The sequence below is a fragment of the Theobroma cacao genome, chromosome 4 (assembly GCF_000208745.1).
Source record: "Theobroma cacao cultivar B97-61/B2 chromosome 4, Criollo_cocoa_genome_V2, whole genome shotgun sequence".
NCBI classification, from domain to species: Eukaryota; Viridiplantae; Streptophyta; class Magnoliopsida; order Malvales; family Malvaceae; genus Theobroma; species Theobroma cacao.
The window spans coordinates 1,645,839-1,668,987 of record NC_030853.1 but is presented as its reverse complement, the minus strand read 5'-3'; the positions used below and the strand labels follow the sequence as shown (position 1 = coordinate 1,668,987).

The window sequence follows — 23,149 nt, the reverse complement described above, 5'->3', positions numbered from 1 at the left end:
ACCAAAACCAACCAAACATTAAAGAGGACAAAACCAATCAAACATCGAATTAGTTTAATCAGTTCAGTTTTGAATAAAAAATTTAACAATTTTTTTTCATAAAGTACAATATTAAAATTTATAAATTTCATCCATAATTATAAAATATACAAATAATATAAATATTAAAAAAAACATAACATTTGTCTTTTCACGTAAACCATCAAATTAACATTCAAAATTAGACATAACAAATATATAGTAAAATTAACATCTACAAAATAAAACTATCCAACACAAGACAATCAATCATCGCACATTATCAACTTGAATCTCCTTTACGTAAAGGGACAGATTTATAATATTTTTCAAATGGTGCTATAACTAAAATAATAATAATAATAATAATTAAAAAAGTTTTCTCAATCCATATTTACTAAGAGAATATTTATATCAAATTCAACACGACTTTATTTGGAAGATTGTTAAATACCATCATTAATAAAATTATATTATTGTTGCTTAGGTCCTGAGTCTTGCGAAACAATTTCTTATATATTAAAATATCTTTGATGACTTATTTATCTAAAAATATGTTAAAAGTTATTACTCATTTCTTTGTAGCATATAATATTGCATAACAAATTATCTGATTTAACAATTAACAATTTGACAAATTTCTATTAATTGATCAAAACTAAGTTAAGCATTTATAGACCACACAAAATTAAATAAAAAAATCAAATAATCAAATAATATATCTACAAAATAAATAAATAAATAGATACTCGTAATTTCAAAATATTATTGGACATGTAATACTATTTTATATTAGTTAGAATTTGTTTGAGTTCCAAACTATCAAATTAATCAAAAAATATTTAGGCATTAAGTATTTAAAAAACTTAACTTAAGTTGAAAATTATTTACAATTGAAACATATATGAGTTATTTTGAAAGAGTGAAAAACACAACCAATAATTGAGAAAAGAAAGTGTCACTGTGGATCTCAAGAGTAACACTTTAATTTTTTGAGAGTGAGAGTAGTTCAGATTTTAATTTTTTTAATAAAATCTTAAATTATAGATGATGTTTTTTTTTATTTCCATCTAGTATTTAAATATTAATATGAAAATTACTTTTTGATAAATTTAGTTTGATTTTGAGTTTTTAACCCCACTCCTTACAAAATTGTAAAAAAAATTAGTGAGTTAATTGATATCTTTAATTACCTAAAACTCTAAATAAATAATATTTAAAGTAAACATTTTTAGTAAATGAGTAGTGTCATGTGACACCATTCACCTTAAGGTAGGTTTGTCCATGCCTATAGGTTATCTAACAATTGAATAAATATAAAAGACGTAACTATTTATATTTTTTAATTATTTATATTAGTTTGGTCTTTTAATCGATTTGGTTTAAAAATTTTACAACTGAAAACCAACAAAATAAACCAATTAGATTAAACTTTTTGGATCAATAGATTCAATGGACCAAACCGTTTTACCCAAATCGCATTTGATTCGGTTAAGTCATTGGTTCGATCTAATTTTGCTCATCCCTACATGACAATGACATGGAAAGTAAAAGATACCATGTCAGCATATCATGTTATTATCCATTAAGACATGTCAGCTTGTCATGTTAACATCCATTTGAATAAAATAAAATAATAAAAATTTATTAAATAATTTAAAAGGTTTTTAAATTATTATGCTAATTTTTTTATTTTGAATTTTATTTATAAAAAAAATTGATATTATGAATATATTAAATTTAATTTGAATTTATAACTTATTATTATATCTTTGATAATAAATTCATAAATGGTTAGATAGAGTTGATCCAATTGTGAACCAAATGAGCTAAGCTAGACTTCTTTGTTTTATGAGGCAAATTGAACTAGTTTTATGGGTGGTTCAAGCTAACACATGAACATGATAATTAGCACTTGAATATAATGCTTCCATCACTCACCAAACACATTCTTCTATTTGTTTACACACCCCTCTTTCTACTCATCCTTTGTTGGCCAAGTTAAGGATTCCTTATTAAAGGGTAAATTGGCACTCAAGTTAAGCAAGCATAAGGTCACTGCCTCGTCAAGCATTCAATTATACCATTGCAATACACATGACTTAGTGCATCATTCAAACTTTTACATTTTTATTTGTCAATTATTAGTTTTCTTTTTTTTTTAATTTTTTCACAAAACCCAACATAAAAAAATTTCATACCCATTGCTTTAAACTAAATTAATTAATTAAAAGCAAAATAAATAAAGTCAAAATCTCATAATGAACCAATCTAAGTGAGAACCAAATCTTGCAACTAACATGCTTTAATGCTGTAATATATAAAAAAAAATGTACGCTTTATCATTGATCATTTTCTTTAATAAGCCAATGGAAATATCATGTGACAAAAAATAATAGTACATATTTTAAAAAATACTATTTGAAATTTGAAAATTGAAGTCTATCCTATAGGAGAACATGCTGTTACAGAAATCAGTCAATAATTGAACTTTCTATGTTCAAATTGAGCATTAGGTTTTGGTCACATATTTTTTGCTTGAGCCCACTAATAACATCTTTGAAAAACAATAGACATAATAAAACAAATGTATGTGGCAATTAAATATATATATATATATATATATATATATATATATTGTTGAATTGTTCAAGATGCTCATTAAATTTTCTTTTTATATTAAATAATGTTATTTATGAGGATATAATTTGGGGTCTTTTATAGCTCAAATAAGGGAAAAATTTTAAATACTAAAATTATCTACATCAAAATTATGTTAACATTATTTGTACAAAAAAAAAATTGTGGTAACATTCTTGTACTACTAGATTTTGTCACACATTATGTGGTAAAGAAAGAAAAAAGGTGAGTTGAAAAAAATAAAAATTATGTTTTTAAATAAAGAAAAAGAAATTACTTGAGTGGGTAACTTTTTAGATGTAAAACACATAAATATTCTTAATTAGCTTTATTTTATTTTGATATTTATAAATAATATGAATATATTTGGAGATAAGGTCAAATTTTGTCATTTAATTTAGAGTGAGAATGGAATTTATAGTCTTTTTTAGACAGATGTAATTTTATACTATACTTTTCAATTTGGTTAAAAAATATGAAATATAAAATATTTCATTATTTTCTCGCAAAATATTATTTTACTATTAATTTTTAACCATCGGCGAACCATGGTAAAAACAAACAACCCCGTACAAAAAAAGGGGATGCCGCCACCGAAACATTTTCAAAGCAGGCCGGCCACAGTTTCACCCGGCGCAGGTTAGCCTCAGTTTTATTCCTTTCCGAAGAAACACGTCAGAATCAGTTCATTTTTGTTTCATTTACCAAAGCGCACATTAGCATCAATCCTTTCGCTTTCTCTCTCTCAATTTCAAACGGCTAAACGTGACACCCTTTATCCCTCCCCTCCCGGCCCCAGTCCTAATTTTCGAACAAAGCCCCCTAACTTTCTCAAAATTAAAATCGGACCCCGATTCAAAAACCCACCATTTCTAAATTTCCATTTTCGATCTTCTCAAAAGAAAATTTTCCGAGAAAGGGAGAGGGAGAGGGAGATGACAATGGATAGAGAGAAGGAGAGAGAGATAGAGCTCGAAAGTGCAATGTACACGAATTGCTTGCTTTTAGGTTTGGATCCGTCGATAATCGGACTCGGAGCCTCCAACGGAACCCCTCGGGTCGGACTATTCCGTCATTCTAACCCTAAATTAGGCGAACAGCTTCTTTACTTCATCCTCTCTTCTCTTCGTGGCCCCACTCAATCCGCCAGAGTAATAATCTTTGTTTCCGGTTCCGTTTAGTTTTGATCTGGTCCGTATTGGTTTTCAGTTTGGTTATGCTTTTGGATCTTTCAGGATTTCGACAGAGTTTGGCCGATATTTGACTCAGCGCAATCTCGTGATTTTCGAAAGGTTCACTGTTCGATTTATTTGTTTATGTTTATGTTTTGGAGTTATATTCTTTTTGTTTGAATTATTGATTGAATTTTATTTATTTATTGATAATTTAGGTTGTGCAAGGGATAATTAGTGAGCTGGAAGCACAAGGAGCTCTACCGAGGAGTAATTCGAGGGTTTCTTCGCTTGCGACTTGCTGTGGACCAAGGTTAGCTAGTTAATTTCTGTTTGTATGCCAAGAAAATTCAAGCGAGTTTAGCAAAATGAAAAAGTGTGCAATTAGCTTGCCTCTTTTACTCAGTTCTAGTTGCGTTAGGCTCTTTGGAGTGAATGATTTACCATATTTGGCACTGAATGTCAATGTAAGATTCAAAAAGTTTGAATTGTTTTATTTGTGAGTAGGTTTCTTGGCTGATGAAATTTGTTCGATTGTTAGATTTGTTGAACTTTTGTGGCAACTTTCATTGCATGCTTTGAGAGAGGTTCATAGACGGACTTTTGCAGCTGATGTTGCTTCTAACCCATTGCCTGCACCCTTGACTGATGTTGCATTTTCACATGCTGCTACACTGCTTCCCGTGACAAAGGTAGTACTGCTCTATATACTATTAATATGAAGTACAAATGATAGTTCCCTATATTAGGTTCGTACTTCATTTGTCTATTTTTCTCTATGTTTTATTTTCTCATACCATATTTCACTTCATGCATACTTGTATCGTTTGTTTCAAAAAGCTTTTTTTATTTGACCTTCCATAGCAGTGAAGTGACATGCTTTTTGTTAAACAGGCTAGAATAGCACTTGAACGGAGGAGATTTCTGAAAAATGCAGAAACAGCTGTGCAGAGACAGGCTATGTGGTCAAATTTGGCTCATGAAATGACTGCAGAGTTTCGTGGCCTTTGTGCTGAGGAGGTAAGTAAATAATAGTTAATCACTTGTTTGAACTATTTTTGAGTATTTATGTCAAATATAATCCCCTTGCCCCTTTTCCATTTTGTTGAGGGATGACTTTGACTTAATATCTTTAACTAATACCTTTCATTGGCAAACCTGGATCTCAGGCTTATTTGCAGCAAGAGCTGGAAAAACTACATGACTTGAGGAACAAAGTGAAGTTGGAAGGGGAGCTATGGGATGATCTTGTCTCTACTTCAAGTCAGAATTCTCATTTGGTTTCAAAGGCCACTCGGTTGTGGGAGTCTATATTAGCTCGTAAAAGTAAGTAGCAATGAATCAAATATGTTCATTTATATCTTCATTAACTTGTTTCATTTTCATACCTTGATATTACCAACCCATATGTCCAGGTCAGCATGAAGTTCTTGCTTCAGGCCCTATTGAGGATTTGATAGCTCATCGGGAGCATAGGTAACTTGCGACTGAATGTCATTTTGGATGGTGCATAGGCCACTCTTTGCCCCCCACTTTATATGTATATTATTTTCCAGGTACCGCATCTCCGGATCGTCTTTGCTTGCAGCTATGGATCAGAGTTCTCAAGCTCCTTATACAGACGTCTTATCCATTCAGTCTGGTGATATGGATGACAAAGAACAGAATGATGGATATCACGCACAGGTCAATGAAGAGACACTTTCTCGGGTAGATGATAGAAGTGGAAGAGTCCACCAGTCTGTTGATGTAGCAGAAATTATCAGACGTTGGACGCATGCGTTACAACGCATTCATAAACAGTCACTTCAGCTGGTATGCTGTTTTTTTCTGTTTTCGTTAAGTCAGCTGTCTCAGCTTGTACTAATACTCGGCCATCGGTACTGAATTCTGAGTAACTTAATGTTTATATAGCACATAATTATGAATCTGATGCTTGTTTAAAATTGTGGTATTGTAAATTTTATTGCTGGGTAGATATTTTTGCAACATCAAGTTTGAAGTTGTGGCAATGAAATTTGTGGCTGGGGTCTCTCTTCTATTTTCTATGACCAAAAACGTTATTAGCTATAAGCAAAGCCCTTCACTTAAAATTTTCCACCTTTGGGGGATGTGAACAAGATGTTGGTTATAGTATATCAGAAATGAGAAAATTTCAGTTTGCACTTTCTAAAATTATTTAAAAAGAATTTGGAAGTTCAAAATTATTTGTGGAATTATGGATTGCATGTTGCTATTTATAACTTTTGAAGTAAGGTGCTAGCATTGGTTTTGCAATTGCTTTGCAGGCAAAAGCTAATGATGGAGAGGGTCCTGATATCTTACGGAGTGCACATGATGGTGGCACAAGTGGCCATGCTGAGTCATTAGCTGCAACTCTTGCTGAGCATCAACAGCACCTGGCTAGCTTTCAGGTAATAAAATAGCCAGTGTACATAAAGTAGTTATTTACAAACTCTAAGTACCGGGAATTTGAGCAATTTCAGTTTTCTAGTCATTTTTTGCATTTGTACATATCTTGTGTATCTTATTCTCATCAAGTAGGTTTTCACCGAATTAATTGTTGGGCTAAAGGTCCTAGAAACATTATAGTACTCGGCAAGTAGGTTGTTGAAGTCTTCAAGAACCTTAAATATTGCTAGATATGGTTTCCTTAACTTACTATTCACTTGGTATTGGTAAAGAATTTAGTGAGGGCATAGATGACTATCCACCTTTTGACAGCCCAGAAATGAGAAATTCGGTTGGCAACTGCTAAAGTATGGTCAAATCCTGGTCTAGAACCTTAAAAATCTAGCGATTTATTTAGTTCATGAAAGTTTTAGTTTAAATCATTTGGAGTTCTGAGAACTGACTGAATGGGAATATTTGAGTTTGTTTTCCTCTTCCTTGCTTTACTTTGTACATGCATGTATGTGAGTTTACAAGTATACTTACACATATGCCTTTCCTAAACCATAAATTGCTGTTATCTAAATGATCTTTAAAGGGCTCTTTTTGGCACCTCCTTGTTGATTTGAGATACTATTCTTACATACTTTCTAGATGACATGTTGTAGAAATTTCTGTTCTAAATTTATAGTGCATTTCGAATGCAGGTGCTTATTAACCAATTAAAGGAAGTTGCTCCAGCAATTCAGAAGTCAATATCAGAGTGTACAGAGAAAGTAAATTGTGTTTCCTCCAACTTGCCTTCTATGGGCAAGCATCGTGGTCAAGCTAGCTCACCTATTCAAGCTCAGAGCAGTGGAAGGACCTTGGTAATTGTTGAATGAGTAAATCATGTCGTGTAAACATTGAAACTATTTTGAAAACTTGGAATATTTGTGTTTGTAGAACTCTTGACTCATTTTTAAAATAATTTTCTGGATTATGCAGGAAAGTAGCTCTGATGATGTCGGTGACGTTACTTCCAAAATGTCTACTGTTCAGCTTGACAAGGTTTCAGCTAGTCCTCCTGCTTTAAAGCTCCCGCAGTTATTTAGTTTAACCCCAAATTCATCTGGAAAAGGTGGAAACATGCAAAAGCGACATACTTTAGCTCCTCAGACCAACCAAACGGAAATTTTGTCCGAAAGGAACTCTGTAGACCAGCCTCTACCAAACAATCTCCCAGATAGCCCACCCCAAGGTTTGCTGCTTTCATGCTCCCACTTGTCTCCCTCCATATAAATAAGCTCTAGTGGCTGGCTCAATGCATTTCCTTTTATCATTTGAAAGAGAATCGGTGATTTAACTACTTTAGTGGAAGGTTTTGATTCTCAATTCATGTTGCAGATAGTGACAATTCTTATGTTCAGAACTTAAAGAGATCTGTGAGGCAAGCTGCATTGTCAATGCCATCCTGCAATTCAGAGTCATCACGAGACAGTCAATCTGATGAAAGTTCTGAACACTTCTTCGTACCTGTATCATCAAATAATTTTTCTCGTGGGGGGCCAGAAAGTAAAGTGAGCTCGATAAGGACTAAGAGATTGTTTTCAACTCAAACAGGCAATTCCTTGCTTGACAGCCATGGTGGCAATGGTCATATTGGGAGTAACTATGATGACTTACCACACATGCTGAACAATCTGGATTCCCTTAACGATTTTGATCAAGTAAATGGATTTCTCTCAGCTGCTGCTTCAAGTTGTGCAGCTTCTGATGGGCAAAGGTCATTTTTTGACATGGAAGAAGCTCAGGATCAGGTCTTCTCCCCTCCTTTGCTGATGGACACATCCCTGTTAGCTGATTCTTACGAGGATTTGCTGGGTATGTTGGTTTACTTGCGAACTATTACTATTAAAACACATCCATGTAGATGCTGTGCTATAAGTGTGTAAATAGGATTTTTTAAATTACTGTTTTGGTTTTCTTTTTAATCCATTAATTATCGCATCTACCAAATAAATGCAATATTCTAGTGTTGCAAGTGGGAATTTTGCTATGGTTTTGACTTTTGAGCCGAGTTCTATTCTGTTTCGATTTCTACCTCCTTGTTGGGAATCATTTTTGATTTGGAGGTTTGTTTGTGCAGCTCCCCTTTCAGAAACCGAAACTGCCTTGATGGAGCATTGAGACTGGAGTTTGGACGATTCTGTTCGGATGGTTTTGTTTTTTGACCCTTGGTTGGGATGTGCAGCACTCTCACATTGATTTGTTGTATGACACGATGCTTGTATGTACTTCCAGAGATGGATTCACAATGGGGGCAGCTGCCCCCACTGATATCTTAAAGACTTCTTGGTATTATTTTTCTTTTGTAACTAACACAATTTTAAGAACAGTTTTTATTTTGCCCACACTGATTAATTTAGTACTATCTTTTATTGATCATGTTTTGTGTAAGGACTGTTGAGGAGTTCTTCGGTATGAGCACTTTGGTAAGATCCCTCTTTGAAGCCTCTTGAATTTTTTGGTTACAATATGAAGATAAAAAAGAGACGTTTGCTCCTTTTACTCATTAGATCTTATTATATGTCTGTACTTGTTGGACACTTTCCTTCATGCACAAAATGACAGGTGACGTTTGTTGCTTGCCAATGAGGTTTATTGACTCTGTATTGTTTAGATTACTTTGAATGTGAACTAGTAAAAGAGTGTACATAACCTTTAGCATTGATCTCTTTCGGTTCCAGATTTGATATATGTTTGACCTTTTCTTCTGTTCTGTGCTTGAAGATGTGGACTTCCCATTGCGGTCACCAAGTCCGACGTGTAATGATTGATTTTGGATTGTGATCCTTCACCAACTTCATATTCATTGGATTTTGCAGGTGAATTATTTTGAAGTTATCTCAAACTGTATAATTTCTAAAGCGGTCGGAAGAAAATTTAATTTAATTTTTTATATTTTTATTATATTTAATTACGTTTCTATATTTTTATTTTTAGTTGTTATTAATTATAATGTCATTCGTCATTTTTATGTTACAAGGTGATGGCATGATAGTTTGATATGTTATAGTAGATTATGACGTCACATGTGAATATAATTTGATAATATAATTACATGATAGTTTTTATTTTTCATGTCAGTTAATATTAATACGATGTGTATATAAAATAATAAATAATATTTTGATTTATAATAATTAGTTAATTTTCAGTTATAAAAGTTTATTTAGTAAAAAATAAAGATATAAGACCGAGATTGAAGATAATAAAAAATAAAGATTTATTTTAATTTTTTTAATATTTAAAAAATGTTTAAAAGTATTATATTAAAAGAAAGAAGAAATCTTAAAGCAGTCAAAAGGAGGATTAACTTGATCAGTGGAGTCTATTCTTCTCCTTGGATGTGGTTTTGAAAACAGAAAATAGAGAACAGATTAAAAGTTAGAAAGGAATTATTAAGTCATGTAAGTTGCAAGGACGCCATCACAATGACCATTTCATTCAAACCTCACCTAAATGTCTTCAACTACTGGGGTCATTTGGCAACAAAAAATGGTTCCTTGCCTTTACCAACGATGCCATATATATATATTGATAATTATGGGCATAAATATAATAAATCTTCTGGGGTATTTATTCAATTCAACATTTCATCTTTTATTCTGTTCAAATAAATTTTTAAATTTTGATTTAAATTTAAATAAACTTTTAATTTTGATGAAAATTTAATCATCGTCAATTCAATGTCAATTGGTTTAATTTTTTTTATTCATATGACATATAACTTGATCAGTTGATATGGTGATTTCGATTCACATAAGTTGTTATGTGATTTAAACGATATGTCACATTGGTAAAAAAAGTCAGGTTAGTATTGATTTAATGGTAATTAAATTTTTGTTAAGATTAAGAGCTTGTTTGGATTTAAATTAAAATTTAAGAACTCAGTTGAATGTAATAAATGAAAGTTATGATATAAATTTTTTTAAATATTTAAATCATAATATAAATATTACAATAGTACAAAACTGTTATAATTATGTTCAATTTGATTACAAATATTTGGTATAAGTCAAAAACATTTACTGATTTAATTAACCAATATCTTCGTAAAATTTTTTCTTGGTTAATGAAAAAGGAATAAAGAATTTCTTTGTATTGAAATGGAAGGTGATGAGAAAACATTGAAAAACTTATCATAAAACAAATAGGAAGGAAGCATATGATTACAATGCAAGCTTCAAATGATTTTAACAGCTCATAAAGATATATAATTAACAAAAAAAAAAGACTTGAAATTCAAGGAAAACAATTTTCCTTTTAAGGTTCAAGTTCAACTGGTATTGTTTTTACTTCACGCGCCAAGGAAGCACGTGGGATCGAATGCCCTACCATAACGGGAAACTGTGCCAACGCGGGGATGTTGAGATGTAATCTATGGAGCTTTGGGATGACAACAGGCTGTGACATGGATCTGTCAAATCTTGAAAAATCCCACTCGCATTCAAGTGGGTGCGTGAGGGTCACCACCTCAAGGAAGTTGTTGACGGTTTTCCCATTTTAAGCTGCTCCTCATTCTCTCCGAAAGCAAAAAAGGTGGGTTTTTGGAAAAGGTCGAGGGGTGATTTGGTCAATTGGATTCCATCTTCATCTGGAGAAAATCAAAAGTGAAAAAGTCTGAGCTTTGAGGTTGAAATGAAATTTTGCTGGGAAAGTTTAGAAAAGATCAAATCTTTACAAAGAAAAAGGAAAAAAAAAATAGAGGAGAAGTGGGATTTATTACAACAATTATTTACTTAAAGAAAAAACAAAACATCAACAACAACCGAAGGTTGATTGATGATGATGATGTTCTTTCCTAAATCCATTATATTTCTGTAGATTCTAACTCTCTCTCTCTCTCTCTCTCTCTGTGTCCTTTGAGAAAGAATGGAGTAGCTCAACTATCTCTTTTGTAAGTGATAGATTTCACTTGTTTTCTTGGTTTTGGACCAAACCTCTCTTTCTTTCTTAATGTCAGTTACAAGTTTTGTTTTTTCGTTTGGCTTATGTCCCTTTTGGATAATTTTGTAGGGTCGCTTTTGGTGGAAAATGCTGGTTGGGTTCTTAAGATCAAACCCAGATCTTGTTACCTTTTGATCTGGTAGAATGCTTTTGTTAATCTTTGGAAGCTGAAGAAAATTAGAGCCAAGGAGACAAAAGGTGAATATTCCGTATCCCTTTCCTTTTTTGAGTAATTTAGCTAGAAAATCAAATATTTTGGAGCTGAATTTTATGGTTTGGTTGGTGATAATAATTGGGTATTTGTTTATTTTTTGATTGGTTTAGGCACATGGGGTTTTTTTTTTTGATACAAGTCAAAAAATGATGCATGCTTTGCCACTCAAAAGGAGAAAAGAAGATGAAGTATATTAAGGTTAGCTATACATAATTGGGGGTTTTTGTTATAAGTTGATTGATGTACTCTAGCTTGGATTTTGTCTTCTGTGTTTTAGATTTTTTTCAACATATGAAGTGGGTTGGATGTTGCTGTTCAAGTAAACAAGGAATTTTCTCTGTTGGAATGAGTAATAACTCATCTTATTGAGGATGGAGTTGCACATTTATTTGTGTGTTAGCCTTATCGGTGGCTTTCGATTTATGAGTTGACAGTCTTGTGCAACTAAGTTTTCCTTGCTGGGCTGATATCTCTTTTCTACATCCTTGATGGTGCATTTGCTTTGAAGGGCTTTCTTTTAATATCCGGTTGTTAAGTGCATAAAAAGAGATTCTCCATCTAAGTTACAATGATCAAACAAATACTTAATAGGCTCCCACGGAAACCATCTAAGTCCAGTGACAATCGTGATGGAGGAGGAGGAACCTCTACCTCTTCATCAAATGCTTCTACCAGTTCAAGAAACAGCGATCTAGCAAGTACCCGATATGCAAACGCAAGTGGTGCAGCCTTTTCTGGATTTAATTCTACTCCAAATATAGGGCTGAATCCAGGCAATAAGATTTCTCAAGTGGTGAATGCAAAGCTGAATGGGAATATGTTTGCTTCTTTTGAGGCATTGCCCAGTTTTAGAGATGTTCCAAATTCTGAGAAGCAGAACTTGTTCATCAGAAAACTGAACTTGTGTTGCATTGTGTTTGACTTCACTGACCCAACCAAAAACTTCAAAGAGAAGGATATCAAGCGGCAAACTTTACTAGAGCTCGTGGATTATGTTTCATCTGCCAGTGGGAAATTTTCGGAGATTGTGATGCAAGAAATTGTAAAGATGGTGTCTGTCAATTTGTTTAGAGCACTTACTTCTCCGCCCCGTGAGAACAAAGTTTTGGAAGCATTTGATTTGGAAGAGGAGGAGCCCTCAATGGACCCTGCATGGCCTCATTTGCAAGTTGTTTATGAATTTCTCTTGAGGTTTGTGGCATCACCTGAGACAGATGCAAAATTGGCCAAGCGGTATATTGATCACTCTTTTGTTCTAAGGCTGTTAGATCTTTTTGATTCAGAGGACCCCAGAGAAAGGGAGTATCTGAAAACTGTTCTGCATCGCATCTATGGAAAATTTATGGTCCATCGTCCATTCATCAGGAAAGCAATCAACAACATCTTTTACCGCTTTATTTTTGAAACTGAAAAACACAACGGAATTGCAGAGCTATTAGAAATTTTGGGAAGTATAATCAATGGGTTTGCTTTGCCACTGAAGGAAGAACATAAGCTCTTTCTTGTTCGTGCATTGATACCGCTTCACAAACCAAAGTGCATACCTATGTACCACCAGCAGCTATCTTACTGCATCACTCAATTTGTGGAGAAGGACTGCAAGCTTGCTGATACTGTTATACGAGGCTTGCTAAAGTATTGGCCAATTACAAATAGCTCAAAAGAAGTCATGTTCTTGGGTGAACTGGAGGAAGTTTTAGAAGCCACACAACCTCCTGAGTTTCAACGCTGCATGGTACCCTTATTCCGTCAGATAGGCCGTTGCTTGAGTAGTTCGCATTTTCAGGTAGGGATTTCGTTAGTTCACTACTTGCAACTTTCCTCTCTTTCTATTCTTTATGAAAGTCCCTTAACAAAACAAAACTAGTGAAGTAACTTTAAAAAAAGAGAGAAAGCTTTAATGGTTTAGATGAAGTGGCTTTATTAAAAGCAAGAACAACGAGTTGACATGATTTTCTTTATCAAATTGAATAAACAAGAGAAAGCTTTGATGGTTTAGATGAATTGGCTTCGTTAAAATTAAGCAAAAGCCACAAGTTGACATGAATATTTTTTCTTGCTTGCCCTGTTCCTTTCTTTATTGTGATTCTCCCTTTGCCCAGTAGAATGGTAAAATCTTGTTTTGCTGATGTACTATACCATCATTGTTTCTGAATATCTAAAAGAGTAACCTGAGGTGGGCTTAAGGTGGTTACGTAAATGCATATTAGTGAGATTAAATGTTGAAGTATCAGATCCAAGAAAATCAGTTGTGATCTATTTCTACTGAGACAGTTCTAAGACTGTAATTGTCGACTGCTTTTAACCATATAAAAGTAGACTCTTCATCTCATTGGATTATATTTCTTGACTTTCAAACTGGTGTTTACCTGTCTGGACTCTGCCTCAGAAAGTTTACATCCAATATTGAGGTTGGAACTTTATTGATGTGCACTGCTTAATCTTCTTCAACAATTTCATTCTGTTCATAAAGAGAGGAGAGATAGAAATGTGTAGTTGGGTTAAGCAAATAACTTGAAACTTAGGTACTCAGACCAACATCTAATCAAAGGAATTTGGATGTATTTGGACACGCAGAAAAATACAGGTCCCAATTCCACTTACTATTAACCAACTAAAAGGAATCAGTTGTTCCACAACTGACCTGTTATGACAAAGCTGTGTCCTGTTGATGTTGACTAACTGAAGGATGTAATAACAAGACCTTTCAAAAAAGAAAAGGTCACTCTTCACCAGGGAAAGAGTTAAATCTTCATAAAGTTGTAATTGAAATAATTAGATTTGCAGTGACAATAATGAAAACAAACCATGCCTTTTCCCACTAGATTTGATTGCCTAAATGGTTAATATTGTGTCATCATTCTCTATTTAGGACTTCATTGTAAGTGATGAAACTGAGATTATCACGAATAACTAAGAATCTGGATTGATATAATGATTTGTGTTTGATGAAATGGACTCTCTTCGCAAATTTATCATATGGTATTAACATGCAGTTGTTAAATGATGTCATAGGGTTTGTGATAAAGAGGTGTTCCCTATTAGAAAATCTCTGCATCACATTACTTTCAGATACCGAGGGCTACAAGATTCATTTATGTTTAGGAAATTTACTTGTAGAGTATTAGCATACAAATAAAAATCTGTAGATTTGGTTGATAGCCTCTTTAATTTAGTTGGTTTGCCCAACATGCGCTGGCAAGAGGATGGATTTCTGTTTCAGTTTGTTTATAGCTATTGGGAGGATATCTCCATGGTGGTCAGTTTTTATATAAATGAAAGGCTTTACTATTTGTCTAGATGTTGATGCTAGTTTAAAATTTCTTAATAATAGTTGTAGTCATGAGGTGATGCTGCATCGAGTCAGTTATGCTAGCAATGAATATACACACTTACATTATTGTGCAGAGATATCATTTTCAATGATTAAAGATGATGTGCTTATTTTCTTGCAGTCTTTTTTTCTCTGTCTTTAAAATCTTCGATACTTTGTTTATAGGTGGCAGAGAGGGCTTTGTTCTTATGGAACAATGATCACATTGAGAATCTAATAAAACAGAATCGGAAAGTTATACTTCCAATTATCTTCGCTTCCTTGGAAAAGAATGCAAGAAACCACTGGAACCAGGCAGTTCAGAGCTTGACTCTAAATGTCCGCAAGATTTTCTCCGACTCTGACCCTGAGCTTTTTGAGGAGTGCTTGCAAAAGTTTCAGGAAGACGAAGCACGGGAAAATGAGGTTAAATCAAAACGTGAAGCCACATGGAAACGATTAGAAGAGATTGCTGCAATGAAAGCTGCAAGCAATGAACCTGTGCTTGTCTCCCCAAAAATAACTACTCGGAAGCCATCAGGCTAGGACAAGAGATTGCCATTGTAGTTGCTGATGGTTTTCATTTCAAGGTCTGTATGCAAACCGTATAGGTTGGTGGACATGGTGATTTTGGGAAGCAAGATGATGAAGCTGAGTTTTTATTATTTGTATCAACTGTTCACCGTCTGAACATTTGGTTTGCTAGATTTTGATGTCACACAGGTTCATCAAGATTGCTGCTTATGTGGGGTAAATCTGAGCTCCTTTTGCTCATATATGCTTGTATATAATGGATTGGGGACAAAAAAACAAAAAAACAAATGAGTTTGGCTTGTAAAGTAGACATCTTTTTCCATTCATAATCTTTTAAGGGTGGCAAGAAAGCATGAATTCCAATTCTATCTCTTTCTTTTATTTGGACCACTGTTGTGAGTATATTGTTGAATACTCATAGTTGTCGGGATATCTCATATCAGACGTGAATGATTTTGAAATCAGTGGATTAAGTTGGGATATCTCATCTCATATCAGACGTGAATGATTTTGAAACCAGTGGATTAAGTTTGAAAAGTTGTTCTAGATATTGTATTCACAGCATTTTGAATATAAACATTTTGAATCAGAATGATTTTGGGAAACCACCTACTGAAGTTTTGGCTAACGGTTTAGGTATCTTGTGTTTATTTTAAAGCATTCTTCTCTTCTTTAATGGGTTTCAATAACTCCAAATTTGAACTTGCCATTGATTCCTGGACTTTGTCTTCAAGTTGAATAGTTGATGTCAATCCAAACATTTCAAAAGATTTTTTTGTTATTTCTGAAATATAAAAATCTTAACTAGCGCATAAATTTGCTCCATATACTGGTTATGATATCAAATAGACCAGCACAGATTTCATATAATTAATTAATTAATTAATTAAATATTATCATATTATCAACAAATAAATTTAAAATTAAAAAATTTTAAAAATATTTATTTTTATATTATTTTATAATATTAAAAATCTATAAATACCCAGAATGAGTCAAATAAAAACCTTTTCAATTAAGCCTGCTGCCCAATGATGGAGGACTTAGAGTTTAATTACTTTCCCTCCTAAGAGTCCTACTCATTTAACACAATGATGCAACTTCAAATAATAACATTTCCCAAGAAGACTTATCACCTTGGCAATTATTTGCCACACCCCAAATCCAAACATTACTTTCCAAATCCATCCTTCTAATTGTTGTACCTCCCACTTCTAAGGGCAAGTTTGTCCTCAGGGTACAGCTTGCTCGTTTGATTTCACTGAAATCATCTTAGAGTATACCAGCCTGTCATCAACAAATAAATAAAAAAAGAAAAAGAAAAAGAAAAAACAGCTTAATAAAGTTGCTGCTGGCTGTGGTTGCATGTAACCACATCATCCCACCTAAGGGCCCCTTCTTCCCTTTCCTCGTGTTTCTTTCTTTCTTTATTTTCTGTTCTTCTATCTAATTTGCCATTGAAGGATCAACATCAGATTTCAAGCAAAACTTCCCCAGGTTTGAAAACCCTGATCACCCAATTCCCATGTGAAATTTCAAATCAAAATTAGATCTTTCAAATTTTCCCCCCTTCAAAACCATGAATTTACTTCAACCTTAAAAAACCCAAAAAAAAAAAAAAACCCAGACTCAGAATTGAGAAGAGAGAGGAAAAAAAAGGGAGAAACTTCATCTTAATCTCCGGTCTCTGCAAACCCATCAAGAAAAACCTAGAGAAATCAAAACCCAGAATTCGTTTTTTTTTCCAACAGAAAAAGATAAAAAAAAAAGGAAAGGGAAATGCCAAGCGTAGCTGTAAAATTATACAGTGTATTCTTCAAGTTCCTCTTGAAGCACCGTTTGCAGAACCGGATCCAAACACCTCTCGACGAATCCTCCAATCCATACGGCGTCACCACCCGACCTGAGGAATCCGTTTCCGCCCCCAACCCTTGTTTCACCGACGGCGTCGCCACCAAAGACATCCACATCGACCCTTTCACTTCCCTTACTATTCGGATCTTCCTCCCCGAATCGTCCCTTTCCCCTCCCGAACAACCCGAGCCGAAATCCAAGCCCAGATCGTCCCAACAAGACGACCCAAATTCCCTTAATCACCGAAGAAATAGTTATGGCCCGCCTAATATCGGAGCCCCTAGAAATGATCCGAGAAGAAGCAGTTTTGAAGGGTTAAATTTAAGATCCGACAATAATGTTTATCGAGGCTATTCACCATTACCTCAAAACTGTCGAAAATTACCAATAATGTTACAGTTTCATGGCGGTGGTTGGGTGAGTGGGAGCAATGATTCGGTTGCTAACGACTTTTTCTGTCGGAGGATAGCGAAATTGTGTGATGTTATAGTTGTGGCGGTTGGTTATAGGTTGGCGCCGGAGAATAGGTATCCGGCTGCATTCGAGGATGGATTGAAGGTGTTGAATTGGTTAGGGAAGCAAGCGAATTTAGCAGAGTGTAGTAAGTCGATGGGGAGTGGGGCGCGTGGGGTTGGAGCTGAGTTTAAGAAGGCTGAAGTTCAGAGACATATTGTGGATGCGTTTGGGGCTTCTATGGTTGAGCCGTGGTTGGCGGCTCATGGAGATCCGTCAAGGTTGCTATTCCTTTCTTCCTATATAAAGTTTTGATCTTGGTTATATTTGTTTTTGTTATTGATTGATTTGGTTTGAAGGGTAGGAGTTAGTTAGGAAGTGTAATTTGATCCCGGCATGAATGAGATGTCTTGATCTCTGATTGTGTTTGTTCTTGTTGTTAGATTCATTGTGATTTATGTGCTTTTGACTGGAAATGTTGATGAGCATTGGTTGTAGTACGGTTAATTGATTGATTAGGTTAAGGCTAGGGGTTAGGAACTGCAATTTGATCAGGAAAGTTTGGCTTTTTAAGCTTAAATTCATCAGTTTCATTAGATGCAAAGTAGGTAAAAATTTTAATCTTCAATGGTTTTATATTTGTTGCAATTGATTGGGTGTAAATTTGATATGCATTCCTTGCCTCTGTTTTTATTTTGTTGAGATGGTTGGCAAGTAGGAAGTGCATCTTGATTAGGGCAATGTAGCTTGTAAGCTTGAATTTGCATGATTTAATTAGATAGATATTGCTAGAATAGCAACTTGTGAATGAGGTTTTGGTTATGAAACTTTTGAAAGTAAATTAGTGTGGATAACTTGTGATCATACTCTGATCTGACTTGTATAACTGTGCAATAAATCTTCATCATCCAAAGTCTGTCAAATCTAAGTTCTCTTTCTGGTGGTAGAGGCTTTGGAAGTGGTCCTTCTGTATTCTAATATAGGATTCAATCTCTCAATTTGAAAATTCCTGGAAAGTTATAGTCTTTTGTGCACCACCGCCTCCTCTTCATCGAATACAGTTCAATTCAATTTTCAATTTTGTTTGTGTTTTCTGTATAGAGTTTTGAGTGTGTGTAGTATCAAGCACTTCTCTTCCTTATATTTCTGTTTCACATTTAATTGCCATAGATGTCCATGACATAGACATTTTGTTCATTCTGGCCCTTGGTTCTAGAATTTGCCTACTTGTTTTGGTAGTTTTGATTGACATTTGTGGCATTGGAGGTCCCTTAATGACCCCTTAGACAGTCAAAATTAAAATCATTTTTGCCCCTGAAGATTGCTTTTTAAATGAAAGTAATGAATTTTTTTTTAAGGTGTTTATTAAGCTAATTTACATTAGTTTAGCCAAACTTTAACTATTTGGTAACACATGAAAAGCATGCATTCATCATTTTCTATACTGTTGAGGATAAATAAAATGTTTCTATATTCCCTTGCAGCAAGTTGGCTTATTTTCTTGCTGTATTTTGTCTGAGGGGTGTCCTTAGTGCTATTGGTTTAACCATAGTATCAGAAAGAGAATGTATACTTTAAGAATCAACTATTAGATTTTGTCTGGATTTATTTCTTCCATTAGGTTGGGTGCTGATTGCTGAATTGCCTGTCCTGTGGACATCTGTCATTAGTAATTATGATGTCTACTTGACTTTCATGTTTTTTTTTATCCTCTCATACTTTTCATGCATTGAGACTTTTTGACTTGTGAGCAGATTCATACACCTAAGCTGGCTTATAAATGATTTTAATGCTTGTTGTTTAGCAACTTATGCCCAATGTTTTCTAATGTATGTTGTATCATGCAGCAACTTTCGTTTCACATGTTATGTTCAAAGGTGTTTAATAGAGTATGTGGTCAAGAGTTTGAGTTTGTCTTGTTGGTTGTATTGTGTTTTCTGTTGTGTCTTTAGTATGATCTATAAAACTTCTGGATCATAATCTCTGGTGTTAGTTGAGTATATAGTTGTCTTGTTGAATCAAAGCATGCAAGGAATATTGAGTCAACCTGGAAATCACAGTTTGAATGAGGTACAATTGAGGTCAAGGAAGAATCTATATGAAGGAGGCCAAGTTCAAATTCATACTGATTTTTGGATGAGATAAATTCTGGCAAATTATGTTTAATTGTTAACCTGGAAGATTGCTGCTTCTTAGTACTTTTTCGCTAGTTTATGGATCCTTATCTTCTATTTTGTAAAAGTTTCACATTGCCATTTTACCTTATCTTAAATTGTGATATTGTTGAAGCAGATGTGTTCTACTTGGGGTGAGTTGTGGGGCAAACATTGCAGATTATGTGGCTCGTAAAGCTGTTGAGGCAGGCAGGCTTCTGGACCCTGTCAAGGTTGTAGCACAGGTCCTAATGTACCCATTCTTCATTGGAAATGCTCCCACACGGTCTGAAATAAAGTTGGCAAACTCCTACTTCTATGACAAAGCAATGTGCATACTTGCCTGGAAACTCTTTCTTCCTGAGGAAGAGTTCAGCCTGGATCACCCAGCTGCCAATCCACTCATCCCAGACAGGGGCCCACCTCTGAAGCTCATGCCCCCAACACTGACAGTTGTAGCAGAACATGACTGGATGAGAGACCGAGCTATTGCTTACTCAGAGGCACTTCGGAAGGTAAATGTTGATGCGCCTGTTCTTGAATACAAGGATGCAGTTCACGAATTTGCAACCCTTGACATTCTTCTAAAGACCCCTGAGGCACAGGCCTGTGCTGAGGACATTGCCATCTGGGTTAAGAAGTACATCTCATTTCGAGGACATGAGTTCTCTTACTAAGTGGGAGGTTTCAAATGTTGAAAAGAGACTTGTGGCTGAGCATCACCCAGCAGCAACATTTTCTGCTATTCGGTTTAACAGAGAATGGTGCATGGTTGCTGTGCACAGGATCGGGATAAAATATTGCATTTGTTCTTTCTTGCTAATCCAGCAGCTGGCTTGTACTGCAGTTTCCAAGTTTATCCCATATCCTGTTCTGTTCTTTTTGTAAGATAGAGAACTTTTTATGATAGTAGATTAGTGAGATATGAGATGAGATTACTTCTTTTGAGTGCTGCACACCACATTGGGATGTTGTCAGTAACATTTTTTTTTCCTGTGAATTAAAATGTACTATTTCTCGTGAATAGAGTTTTATTCAATGGAGCACACTGCTTCTCTATTTACAGTATAGCAATGGCAACTTTACCTTGAAAATATCAAACTTGTGGCAAACAAATCTGTTCTTTGTGTATTTTAACTTACATCATCAGTGTACCTTGAAATACTTTTTTTGTCTGATCAGCAGATGGGGAAAATTGGAAAAGGTCATCGAAACATTTTTGAATCTTGGCTTCACAAATTGTACAAAGAGCAGATGATATCTAATCTGTAAACCATTTTGGGTAATGGGTGATTGATTAAGGATAAGGACATGCAATTAATGACAGCACATTGTGACCATACTGATCCTGGCAATATTATGGTAGGCAGACAAGTAGTTAAACTCCAATACATTATCCTGATCATAGGCAAAAGTCTTGTTTGCTTACCAATGCCTAGTTGTTTTTGTTTTGCCCAATGTCTATGTCATTGTTGACAAGACAATGATTTATTTCAGTCTCCTTGTCGGGTTTCAGCGAGAGAGGGAGTCGAGAGCTCCTGATTTCCAGTATAAATACCAAATGCAAGTCGATAGAAATTCCCGGGCATCCTCGCATTACAAAGTTTGCCTCAGCCAGGTTCTGGTTCTGTCCTCAGAGAATCAGGAACCATGGGGAGGCTGAAGCACAAGAAATGGATTGGGTTTTTCTGTTTCTTGGTGTTGACATGTTCAAGTAATTAAGAAGCAACCTCGGGTTGATATGCCCCAATATTGGAAGCACATTTGAGGGAGAGACTTGAATTGTGGAGGATGGAAAGTCCATGGCTACAAGCACAATCCACAAGCCAAGACTCAAGCCTCCACCAGTTCAGGTGGATCAGCCAGCCAGCCACCCTATCACATAGGCATTGCCATATATATGTTTGCAAAGTCTGGTGGAGTTTAGAGTTGCCAAGTTTTCCATTAGAGGAAAGCCTTGGCATCCTTGCCAGCATGTTGAAAATATCAAGTTGAGCAAAATGGCACAACAAAGTTTGGAACACTTTTTTCTGTTCAAGCTTTGATGGGGACGCATTTCCTTTCTTCTTTTCTTAATAAAATGTTATTATATACTTCACCCACTGTTTCAGATGGTGTTTTTCTACCTCTGAATTTCTAAATTTTGCCCCCAAATTTTGTTTACCTTATGAGTTTATCTCCAACTAATTTTATTTATTGTGTTATTCGTTAAGCCCAACACAATTAATCCAATAATTATTACAAGATAAATTCCACTTACATCATGTCCTAAGATAACTTCGATTTTCGTAAAAATTAATATGTTGATTTTTATATAATAAAATTCTTAATATTTAACAATATTTTTATAAATTTTTAAAATAAAATTAACAATTTAATTTTTTATAAGAACAAAATCAACATGCTAATTAAAAAAAATAATTCACGAGGTTCTAAATAATAGAAAGAAATTACAAGATGTTATGCGAAATAAAAAAATAAAAATAAAAATTATTTATTATCATATTGATTTACATAATAATGTTTTTAATATTTTAAAGTTGATACTACTATAGCGACAACAAAACTTAAGGTAACAATGAGTTATTGTTTTATCTTGAATATTTTATTAATTTTGTACACAAATCTTGAATTTTTTATTTGAAAAAAATTTTTTAAATCGAATATTTGAATGCGTAACCTGACAATAAATAAATAAATAAATAAATATTTGGTGAAAAAATTGTTCACTGTAGACTTAGAACAAGGAAAAGATTCCGATTGTTCATCCTACTCTGGGTCGTATTAGGCTTCGTATACTAACTGGATTAGGAGGATTTGATTATAAGCTAGTTGAATTCAACCACAACTGTAAAACTTTTTCTACTTCAACAAAAATTATGATTATAATTACACATATATATATATATATTATTATATTATTATAGAGGTAATCAGAGATAAATTAAAACTATTCCTCTATTTTTTTTCTTCATTGTAAGAGAGTCAGAGTCCTGCCATGAAAGAAGCTAAACCGACTCCAAACCTTCCTGTTTTCATCAATGCGGAAGATTTCTTGGATTCTTTGCCTCCTGGTTATTGCTTCAAGCCACGGGATGATGAACTTATTGTTCATTATTTGCGGAGGAGAGTCTGCAACAAACCATTGCCACCCAATAGGATCAAGGAGGTTGAGCTCTACAAGTACAGTCCTGATGATCTAACACAGGCTGATAATGCGTTGTCCAAAAAAGAGTCTGAATGGTATTTTTTCACACCCAGAGATCGTAAATATGTCAATGGTTCTAGACCAAGTCGAACAGCTGGTGATGGTTTCTGGAAGGCCACTGGATCAGATACGTCTGTCATGTTTAAAGGAAATATTGTAGGGTTTAAGAAGACATTAGTTTACTACTACGGGAAACCACCCAAGGGT

At 34.3% G+C, this 23,149-nt stretch overlaps 3 protein-coding genes across 4 annotated transcripts; all 3 read left to right on the top strand.

The window, feature by feature from the left end:
- Positions 3,539-8,648, top strand: LOC18600928 (AUGMIN subunit 6). Its single transcript, XM_018120202.1, has 13 exons — positions 3,539-3,809; positions 3,894-3,950; positions 4,049-4,143; positions 4,372-4,522; positions 4,725-4,850; positions 5,000-5,156; positions 5,246-5,306; positions 5,387-5,645; positions 6,119-6,244; positions 6,929-7,090; positions 7,209-7,461; positions 7,608-8,084; positions 8,350-8,648. The coding sequence occupies exons 1-13, from the start codon at positions 3,594-3,596 to the stop codon at positions 8,388-8,390; spliced, it is 2,181 nt and encodes a 726-aa protein (XP_017975691.1). The 5' UTR covers positions 3,539-3,593; the 3' UTR covers positions 8,391-8,648.
- Positions 10,800-15,642, top strand: LOC18600927 (serine/threonine protein phosphatase 2A 57 kDa regulatory subunit B' theta isoform). 2 transcript variants are annotated; one of them, XM_007031670.2, is made up of 5 exons: positions 10,800-11,163; positions 11,283-11,411; positions 11,538-11,625; positions 11,705-13,213; positions 14,927-15,642. In XM_007031670.2, exons 4-5 carry the CDS (start codon positions 11,996-11,998, stop codon positions 15,284-15,286), a joined length of 1,578 nt encoding a protein of 525 aa, XP_007031732.2. In that variant the 5' UTR covers positions 10,800-11,163; positions 11,283-11,411; positions 11,538-11,625; positions 11,705-11,995; the 3' UTR covers positions 15,287-15,642. The 2 variants fall into 2 exon arrangements, with proteins under 2 accessions (XP_007031732.2, XP_017975473.1); XM_018119984.1 differs by lacking the exon at positions 11,538-11,625.
- Positions 16,634-20,797, top strand: LOC18600926 (probable carboxylesterase 11). The gene is made up of 2 exons (XM_007031669.2): positions 16,634-17,862; positions 19,874-20,797. The coding sequence occupies exons 1-2, from the start codon at positions 17,054-17,056 to the stop codon at positions 20,409-20,411; spliced, it is 1,347 nt and encodes a 448-aa protein (XP_007031731.1). The 5' UTR covers positions 16,634-17,053; the 3' UTR covers positions 20,412-20,797.

Excerpts from the sequence above, each read along its gene's own strand:
- LOC18600928 (XM_018120202.1), top strand. The coding sequence starts at position 3,594 with ATGACAATGGATAGAGAGAAGGAGAGAGAGATAGAGCTCGAAAGTGCA. Across the intron at positions 3,810-3,893 it reads GCCCCACTCAATCCGCCAGA|GATTTCGACAGAGTTTGGCC; the intron begins GTAATAATCTTT and ends TGGATCTTTCAG. Across the intron at positions 8,085-8,349 it reads TTCTTACGAGGATTTGCTGG|CTCCCCTTTCAGAAACCGAA; the intron begins GTATGTTGGTTT and ends TTGTTTGTGCAG.
- LOC18600927 (XM_018119984.1), top strand. The coding sequence starts at position 11,996 with ATGATCAAACAAATACTTAATAGGCTCCCACGGAAACCATCTAAGTCC. Across the intron at positions 13,214-14,926 it reads TGAGTAGTTCGCATTTTCAG|GTGGCAGAGAGGGCTTTGTT; the intron begins GTAGGGATTTCG and ends CTTTGTTTATAG.
- LOC18600926 (XM_007031669.2), top strand. The coding sequence starts at position 17,054 with ATGCCAAGCGTAGCTGTAAAATTATACAGTGTATTCTTCAAGTTCCTC. Across the intron at positions 17,863-19,873 it reads GCTCATGGAGATCCGTCAAG|ATGTGTTCTACTTGGGGTGA; the intron begins GTTGCTATTCCT and ends TTGTTGAAGCAG.